The 9503-nt window shown below is 41.2% G+C and overlaps 1 protein-coding gene across 1 annotated transcript; it reads left to right on the top strand.

The window, feature by feature from the left end:
• The first annotated feature begins 2708 nt into the window (after positions 1 to 2708).
• LOC125538878 (sister chromatid cohesion protein PDS5 homolog C-like) lies at positions 2709 to 9183 on the top strand. The gene is made up of 12 exons (XM_048702188.1): positions 2709 to 3081; positions 3414 to 3617; positions 3700 to 3881; positions 4957 to 5083; positions 5167 to 5358; positions 6174 to 6863; positions 7271 to 7372; positions 7475 to 7557; positions 7792 to 7843; positions 7958 to 8026; positions 8109 to 8143; positions 8529 to 9183. Exons 1-12 carry the CDS (start codon positions 2974 to 2976, stop codon positions 8911 to 8913), a joined length of 2229 nt encoding a protein of 742 aa, XP_048558145.1. The 5' UTR covers positions 2709 to 2973; the 3' UTR covers positions 8914 to 9183.
• Positions 9184 to 9503: the final 320 nt, after the last annotated feature.

The following is a 9503-nucleotide window of genomic DNA, read 5'->3' as shown; positions in this document are numbered from 1 at the left end:
AATCCCACCCAATGCCAAAAATACCCTAGATTCACATTTCAAGCCTAGCCGCCACCCAAAATTCGCATTTACAAACCCAATAACCTTTGAGGTCACCTGAGTACATTTACAACTGTAGGTCATAGCCATTGCGAAGATACTCTAACTTCACACTTAGAACCCTACCCGCCACCTATTTCCCCGTCTATACCTTTTGTAGGCACATATAGTATATATGGGAAATTCATGCAAAAGCAACCATCCATAAACCCTAGCCAAGACCTTTTGTTCTCAACAATTTTTTTGTAGGAAATGATCACATTAGAACTCACCCAAACTACTCAAATCACCCCAAGTCCACACTTGTAAACCAACAAGGAGTGGGTAGAGGGTTCAGTAGACCAGTCCTTCTATGGTTATGGTGTATTTTCCAAGAGTCAATAACCATCTGACACTTTGGCTCCATGCAATGCAACACTGGTCCTTGAAATAAGCTTGCGCGGGACAAATGTGATATCTAAAAGTGTGCGATGAGCAAATTCGGGTGTCGGCAACTAGTATAGATTGAAGTCTAGGCAGAGATTCAAGAGCGTCCATTGCTTTGTCCTTTTAGCGATGACTTCAATCCCATTCTCGAAGAAGTGTGGCTATTGCCTATTGCGTCGCATAAAGCCTATGGGCGACATGTGATGTTGTTTTTCTAGTTATTGTAAGATGGTCAACTGCTTGTCCTTTTCTAGTGCTTTTTTGGGATGATGGAGCATGTTGGCATACCCTCGCAAGCACAAAATGTCACAGTGAACATTTATTTTCATCTGGTATTTTCTTGTGTCTTGTCCATGTTGGTTGAAGTAGACATACCTCTTTGTGTAGATCCACAATGTTTTATTAAATATACCAATACGAAAGTGCAACAACCTACACTAATGCTAAAGCTGTGTCTAGAGCTTCGACTATTTGTAAAGAGTCACTCTTGTTGTCTTCTTCCAGTTTTCTCCTCCATGCAAACAACTATGTATATGTTTCAATCAAAAATTTCAAATGATACCACTATTTGTCAAATCGTTGTTACATGATCTCTCTTAGTTGTGGTAGCTTTAGAACTTTTTGTGTCAAAATATGACAGCAATATCTTACATCGCTTCATTTGCCAATGAAAGGACAATGTGCGACAATATGGTCTATAAATGATTCTTCTAATATGAATGCTCCGAACTTTTATGAAAGATAACACAAAATTGAATCTCGTTAACTAACTTACACTCCCCTCATGTGTCTAAAACACGTGTATCTAGAAAAGTTGAAGGCGTCGTAATTGTACTGGTTAGGTTTTATAAATGTATCTTCCATGTGTGTAATAAAACAAAAAAAGCTATAATTCAGGCAAACAACCCTCCATAAACTCTACCCCTGACCTTATTTTCTCATCCCGCCTTTTAAAATATGACATTTGCATTAACAACCCCGCCATCACACAAAATTCCCTATATTCATATTTAAACCCTTAGCCACCACAGAAAGAATACCCTAGATTTACATCTACAACCCTAGCTTCACTAAAACACCATAGATTAATATGTTAAACCCCAGTTGCCATAGAAAAAGGTCCTACAGTCACATTCAAAACCCTGAGGCACCACCAAAGTACCCTACATTCACATTTTAAATCCTAGCTGTCACCAAAAGTACTCTGAATTCACATTCTGAACCCTAGCTATGTCTAAAATCTCGCGTTTATGTTCCCACCAAGCCGTGAGATCACGCAAGGTTTGTTTTTTCTCGTCTCTATCATTTATAGACATCTATAGAATACATGGACAATTCATGAAAAAGAATCCTATGTAAACCTACCAACCACCTTTTATTCCCACCCTACCATTTGAAAATAGTTTTTTTCCACATCACAACCCCCTAAAATTGCCTCGGGCCCATGTTTATAACCTTGCCCGCTAGCAAAACTCTAATTTTACAGAAAGTCTACCAACCACCTAATATTTCGTCCACTCCCTCCGTTCCTAATATTTGTCTTTTTAGAGATTTCAAATGAACTACTATATACGGATGTATATAAACATATTTTAGAGTGTAGATTCACTCATTTTGCTCCGTATGTAGTCACTTGTTGAAATCTCTAAAAAGACAAATATTTAGAAACGGAGGGAGTATATCTTTAGGAGACATTTTTAGCATGCATGGAAAGTTCTACTCAATTTGCTAGCTTTTATTCTCGTCCATTCGTTCAATACAAAATTTTTACACTACAACCCAAAATCTTCTTAAGGTTTTACATATATAGCCCTAGCCACCAACAGAATACTCAAATTCTACACTTAAGCCCCACTCGCCACCTAACAATCTTGTCTCTATCTCTAGGAGGCATTTATAGCATACCTCGAAAAGATTTTCTACAATTTACTACCTTTATTCTGGTCCGTCCATTCGAAACAGAAAATCTCACATCACAACCCCCGTGGACCGCCAAAATTACCCTGGGTTCACGTTTACAACCCTGGCCACCAGCAAATCACTCCACCGCCAAAATTACCCTGGGTTCATGTTTACAACCCTGGCCACCAGCAAATCACTCCAATTTCACACCCTGCACCCCAGCCCACACAATATTGCGATATTCGCTATTTATAGCAGACATTTATAGCGTGCCTGGAAAAGATTTACCCGTGCGAGTATAAGTACCCCACGTCTGGCCCAGGCCGAACCCACAACCTAAAAAGCGGGCAAAACCGTCCGCAGCACGACTCGCGGATGGAGAGAGAGCGAGAGAGTAGGAGAGGAGAGAGAGGAGGGAAAAAATTGAAGTAGTAGAAACCCCCCGTTCGTCTCTATCGCCAAAACTTCCCCCCAAACTACCCACCCAAAGCTTTCGTGCTCCCGTCTCCCCCTCCCACGACCCCCCTCCCGAAACCCTAACCACCTTCCCCGGCTAGATCCTTCCACCGTCCTCCGATTGGGGCCGCGCCCGAGCCCTCCCCGCTGATGGCGTCGGGGGGTGCGCAGATGGAAGTCGAGCGGCGGCTGCGCGACGTCGCCGCGCGCTTCGTCTCGCTCCCGGACTCCAACAAGGAGCTGCAAGCGTTGCTCGAGGTGAGCGCCCCGGCGAATTCGAATCACTGCTTTTTTGTTTTTTGTTTTTTGGTCGCCTTCGCTGTTAGTATCATTGTTCTTGTATCCGTCGATATTTTATACCTTCTAGATAAGGTTGGAGATTTATCGCCTCCCGGCCCCTGCGTTGAATCACTTGTTTTTGCCTTTGCTAGTCACAAGGACCGAATTACCTGTGCGATGCTATTATATTATTTATTTAGCGTTGGATTGTATCTGTGCTCTGTAGTCTACCCTAACTGGTTAGTTACAGGCAGTGGTTGCTATTTTGATTGCTAGTCTAGATACTCACAATTGATGTTTCATTTGTGCAGGAAGCAGAGATCTGGTTGTCCAGGGTGGACCAGTCTCCACCCGACAGCACGCGCGCTGCTATTCGGCCCATGATGGATGCTTTGGTCAGAGAGGATCTGCTAAACCACCCTCACCCGGGGGTTAAGGTTGGTATAGCATGTTGCCTAACAGAGGTTACCAGGGTCTCCGCACCAGATCCTCCGTACGAGGATGATGTGATGAGGGTGAGTCTTCTCGTGATGAATTCTTCTCATGATGAAACGTTGTACCTGGCGGCTTACCCTTCTATTTACTTGGCGGCTTCAGGGTGTGTTCACAGTGGTTGTGGACGCTTTCGGCAAGCTGGATGATACCAAAAGCCCGTTGTTTGCAAAGCGAGTTTCCATGCTGGAAACCATCGCCAAGGTCAGGTCTTGCGTCCTAATGTTGGACCTTGACTGTGACGACTTGATCCAGGAAACATTCACACACTTTTTCAGGATCATAAGGTGTGGAACATGTTTTTCTCTTCTTTTTATTTTCATAGCTTCTGTATATGTTATTTTGTGTGGGGAATAGCTTCTTTATATGTTATTTTGTGTGGGGAATAGCTTCTGTATATGTTGACTATGGTAGATGCCAAATGGACTAGTGAGAATACATGGTGTAATTGTTGTCTTTACTTTTGGAAGTAACATGGGGAATGTCAAATGGATTAGGGAGACGAAATAACATAGTTGTTGTCTTTACTTTGAAAGTTGTATCAATGATGTCAAATGGATCAGGGAGAGGTACAACACAGTTGTGGTGACGTTGAGAGATCCCTAGAAATTACTGTCACTCATACGACATGATTATACATGTAGAGTACACTGTACTACTTTTCTGTGGAGCACGATATACAACAATACATATTCTTTGGTGTTGAATGTTATAATGTTTTAATTTTGGATTTGGTTATGACGTTTCAATGACCTGAAATCGCCAACTTATTGGTCGTGCTGGCCCTAACACTGAATACATCTGTATTTACTTCTTTACTATTCTCTTACAGTGACATTTTTACAGATATATCCTTGTCAATAACTTGTATTTTGGTGATTAGATTATTGATCACATCTGCTTACCTAGGTTTGTCAAAATTCCATCATATTCTACGCTAATGATTAGCTTTAAAATCACTTGTTTGAAAAACTGAGGTCAAGTTGATCCCAGCCCACGTCACAAACAATGATAACTCCATCAAACCTTTGTTATTTCCTTGTTCTCCATTTGTTGGTTTGGAACTCGTTACCATTTTAACTCCCAAAACAAGTTTTCAAAATACCCATGATTATTTCTATTGCTGCAAGTTGATAGTTGAAACGGCATGTCAGTGCTTTTCGTTATGGACTGACGGTTTATTTTCACGCAGTCACAGCAGATTGCTACAAGAATTCACTATTTATGTGTGCGTGCGTATTTTCTTGTGCTTATTCCTTCCATATATGACATGGGCGCGTTCTGTGTAGTTTAGTTCTGTTATTATTGTTAATTGCATTTTTATTTCTAATCACATTCATCTACTTTCTTAATTTATTTCAGCCCAACACTTCAAGAAACTGTCGTCACCTCTATGGAAACTATAATGATGTTTGTAATCCAGGAGAGTGAGCCTGTCCATCCAGGTCTGGCATCTTGCCTCCTTCGGAATCTTAAAAAGGAAAAGAAGGTAAGCGCATCGATACATTGTTAGCATTACTAGAGATATAATTCTTACCATCTTCACTAAGCCTTTTCAACTTGACATTCCAGGATTCTCTTCTAGCATCTTATCGGCTTGCAAAGAGGATAACACGTCTTTGTCCTGAAAAATTAAAGCCGGTGTTTGCTGAGTTACTTCAGGGCACTCCCTTAAATGAGTACAGCAAAGTTGTTGCATCTTCAGTAGAAAGTTCTTCAGATGCTGGAAGAGACAACAAAATTGATGCTGTTGAAAATGACACGGTCAGTTGAACTTGCTAACGTAGTAACAGTTGATGACACCTATTCAAAAGTCTACGAATACATTTTGGAAATTCATTTGAACTAGAGTGGGGCAAACAGGGTCCTGGGGTGCAAATTTTCTTCCAGATTCTTCTAAATTATTTTGATATTTGTAGCTGTTAGGCTTGTTGCTCACTGGTTGTAATATAATATGTTTATGCTATCTGGGTACTTGGTAGTTGTAGGAGAGGGACATAAACTGTTTTGACTTTTGACAGGCATCCAGTGTCAGTTTTGCTTAAGACGTACTGCAGTTTAGTTAAAAATATCAGATTGTCCTGTGAAAGGGATTGTGGACACTTTCAAGTCTGCCTTTTGACTCCCAGTTATATCTGCCAGAATAGGTTTAACTTTGTGATTGGAAAGAACAGTTTGGTGATTATACTAGATTCCATGGTGTTATTCAGATATGTTATTCACTGAGAGTATCTTAACATATGTTAAAGACGTTTTGGTTTCTGCTAGTGTCAATAGCATGATGCATGATTTGTTTGTGGTAGAGCTTATAACATGATGTAGAAGTGTTTGTTTTGCTCATTGTCTAAAATATGAGATTATTAGCCAGAGTTCGTTTTGATAGATATGCAGTATATTTCGGCCGTGGTGATTATTAAATTCTATGTTCCAAGTTCTAACTATGTAGGTAGGTAGCTGACAAAAATGTATCTCAGATGGTTGTTTCTGATGAGTCACCTGAGTATCTGCTTTGGATATTGAGTATCTAGAGTTCTAGAAAGTAAGATATATCATAACTGTGCATGTTTTCTATTTTTCAGGAATCTTCAAAGTCAGAGAAAGACGGACAAGATGGAAGTCCTACATACAGTAATCCAAATGGATTAGCTTCTTCTGTTCAGAAATCTGAACCGCCTACTGATGACAAGCAGACAGCAGTTTCTGATGACAAGGGGGCACCAGAGCCAGTCACCACAGAGCCTGAAAAGCTATCTGGTGTCAACTCAAAGAAAAACAGTAAGGTTGGCACTTCCACTGAGTCCAAGGTGACTGAACATTCTAAGGTTGCTAGCGATAACCAGGACCTTGCATCTGGGGAGCTGTCACCAGGGGCAAATGATGGCAATAATAAGCCGATGGTAGAGGCTTGCAACAAAGCTAGTGATGATACATCAAAGCCTCTTGATAGTACACCTGCGGATGACACATCAAAGCCTGCTGATGGTACACCTGCTGTAGATAAACCAAAGCGAGGCCGGCCTCCTGCAGTAAAGTCACAGGAGAAGAAGCTTGTTGGGAAGAGTCAAGGATCAGGTCTAGAATCTAAAGAAGTCCGCTCAGGCAGTCCTTCTGGTGGGAGACCTGCAAGAAGACCCGCTAAAGATGACAAATTATCATCAAGAAAGTCCAGTGAAGAAGAATCTTCAAAGAAACAACCAACGGCCAGTCCCGATCTGAGGAAAGAGGACTCTCTCTCTGATGAAGACAGTGATGAAGATCTCAGTTTGAAGGTAATTTTCTTGCTACCAGTAGACATATTCAGGTGTTTACTTTGCACATAAGTCATGCATGGGTATTGATTGCCGAAGGTTGGGTTTCTGCTTTGCCTATTTATATTTCATGTTTACATGATTTTACAATCCTAAGGTGGTTTGGAGAAGTGTCATAACTCATGACCAGTTTATAATATTTCTATAGCTATTGTCTGATGGTAACTATGTTTTTTTACTTTTCTATATCTTTTGTTTAACATAATATTTTTTCTGAATGGTAATGGCATTGTGCAACCATGTACGCTCTAGTTCTGTTAAAATTTATAGAGCTTCAGTTCCATCAGCAGTATTAGGCAGCTGATATTTTGAGCATGTTATAATGATCTAACTTGGTTATCTGCAAAAACTATTTTATTGGAATCCAGGAAATGGCGTCTCCTAAATCAATGACCAAGACGGGAAAAAGCAAAGGCCAACCAGGGGATAGTGGAGTGTCAAAAAGGAAACTTGTGCAGGAAGCTGAAGAGGTATACACACTTCTATTAATTACTAGAATACTAGTGATGGTGTCTTATTATGATCTGATTCCCTTTTTCTGTTGTTAACGCCTTTTCCATGCTATTGGGCAGGTTCCTCAGTCAAAGAAGAGCAAAGTTTTTGATGGGAGCCTTGTTGGCTCAAGAATCAAAGTGTGGTGGCCTGATGACAAAAAGTGAGTGCTGCAACAATGTTACATGTTTCCTTGGTGTAGGATTGTTCCTCTGCCATTGTCAGTATGTAGTTTTTATTTCTGAGCAAGATTTGTAAGCCGACACTTCTGTGTCGAGCTATACAAATATTTATTTGTCCTTGCTTTAACTTTCTGTCTGCATAGTTATGTCATTTCCTCCATGAGTTAAGTTAGCCAGTTGTTTGGTTAGTTTAGAATCTGTTTCTTGCTCTGCAGGTTCTATAAGGGTGCTGTTAAGTCATTTGACGCTTCTGCAAAAAAGCACAAGGTGCACATTCAGTAGACGGGCACTATTTGCCATCTCCATGTTTCTTCCTTTGGGCTGTCCATGAGCTACTAACAAGATGTTTTCCCTTTCTTTTATGTTACTTTTGGCATTCAGGTTGTGTATGATGACGGTGATATTGAACATCTGCTACTTAAGAATGAAAGATGGGAGTTCATTGATGAGGTATGCCTCATGCAGCCTGACGCTGTGATGCTGCTATTATCCCCTTTTTTTGATCCTGTCTAATTTGTCTGCTATCCTGCAGGAGCAAGACGAGAATCCTAATGCAGCATCTGATAGGTAAGCTTAATATTGTACTCTGCACCTTCTATATGCTTTACGTTTAGCTGACAATCGACATTTTAGCACTTAAAACTTTGTATATGTGGTCCATTCATATAGAACTGCAATCTCCGCCATCTCATTATCTTAGAACTGACGTGATTCACTGCGGTTAGTAAGCTCAAAATAAGGTGCTGTAGCATGCATGCATTTGGTTTTCCAAAGCACCAATAGTCTAAATCATCAAGACTTAGGTGGATCCTTAGATGTGTGCTTGTCTGGACGGCTCTCATTGGTTGTTAATCTCCAATTTTATTTCTTTAGCATGACAATCTGAGTATGCTGTTTTATCTATGATTTCCTGGTTTGTACTAACATTTGAGTTTCTGCTCATTTGAAGCAGGTCTCGTGGTAGGAGAGGCAAGCAGGACAGCACTGTTGACAGCAATCCTTCCAGGAAAAGAGGGCGTCCGAAAGTTGTGCGTGAGGATAGCCCTGTGTCTTCAGCCAAATCGAAGGTGAAGACTGCAGAAAAGGATGCTGAAGGTGGGGGGAGGTGGCCTCGATCTGCTAGCAGGGGAAGCAGCAAGGATGAGGCTGGCGGCAAGACTCCAAAAGGCGCAAGCGCTGTGAAAGCTTCTGATGGATCCAAGAGCAACGGTCTTTCAGGCAAACGGAAGCCCAAGGAGAAAGTAGCAGAGTCATCTGATGAAGAGGAGGAAGAAGAAGAGCCGGTGTCTGCCAAGGCATCCACAGGGAAGAAGCGCAGAAGGAAGATGCTCAACTAGTTGCTCTACTGCTGAACCAGCTAGCTAATAGTTGTAGCTAGTCTCCTGATTAGTAGCTGTAATGTTTTAGGTTTTACTTTTGTTTGCGTGTGGTCGGCGTTGAAACCTCTTTGGAAGATTGGATGCCATGCTTGCTTTGGTTCAAGCCGTTTTATTATTGCATTGTGATGTTTATGTAGTAGTTGGGTTACCTTGCTATCTGAAAGTTAACTTTGTAGTACCAAATATGAATGAAGAAAGTCTCGAAGGGAGGAGCCCAACTTCATTGTATTGTCGAGTTCTTTTTGCAGTCATTTCCGTATCTACTTCATTATGCAAGTTGTCTCTTTTCTCTACGTGCGGTGAAATTTTGCTCCCTTCAGGTATCTTGCCCTGTTACGCGGCCCAAAGCAGTGCGTTGTCAGTATTTTCACTGACCGTGTTTGTTGCCCGGATCGTTTGTACTGGCTATGAAGCATGTTGTTGTTGATCGCCTTTTATAGATAGCTTATTGTGTTATATGCTGTCGATGTGGCCACCATAAAAGATACCCGTAGATTCACATTTAAAAACATAGCTGCCACCGAAACTATCCTACACATAAAATTCGC

This window comes from Triticum urartu, chromosome 2, assembly GCF_003073215.2.
Source record: "Triticum urartu cultivar G1812 chromosome 2, Tu2.1, whole genome shotgun sequence".
Taxonomy (NCBI): Eukaryota; Viridiplantae; Streptophyta; class Magnoliopsida; order Poales; family Poaceae; genus Triticum; species Triticum urartu.
The sequence above is the reverse complement of the archived record's forward strand: the minus strand, read 5'-3'. Positions and strand labels throughout refer to the sequence as shown.

Bases quoted from the DNA above. Each gene is read 5' to 3' on its own strand.
- LOC125538878 (XM_048702188.1), top strand. From the start codon at position 2,974: ATGGCGTCGGGGGGTGCGCAGATGGAAGTCGAGCGGCGGCTGCGCGAC. The intron at 6,864-7,270 runs GTAATTTTCTTG...ATTGGAATCCAG, and splicing joins ATGAAGATCTCAGTTTGAAG to GAAATGGCGTCTCCTAAATC. The intron at 8,027-8,108 runs GTATGCCTCATG...GCTATCCTGCAG, and splicing joins GATGGGAGTTCATTGATGAG to GAGCAAGACGAGAATCCTAA.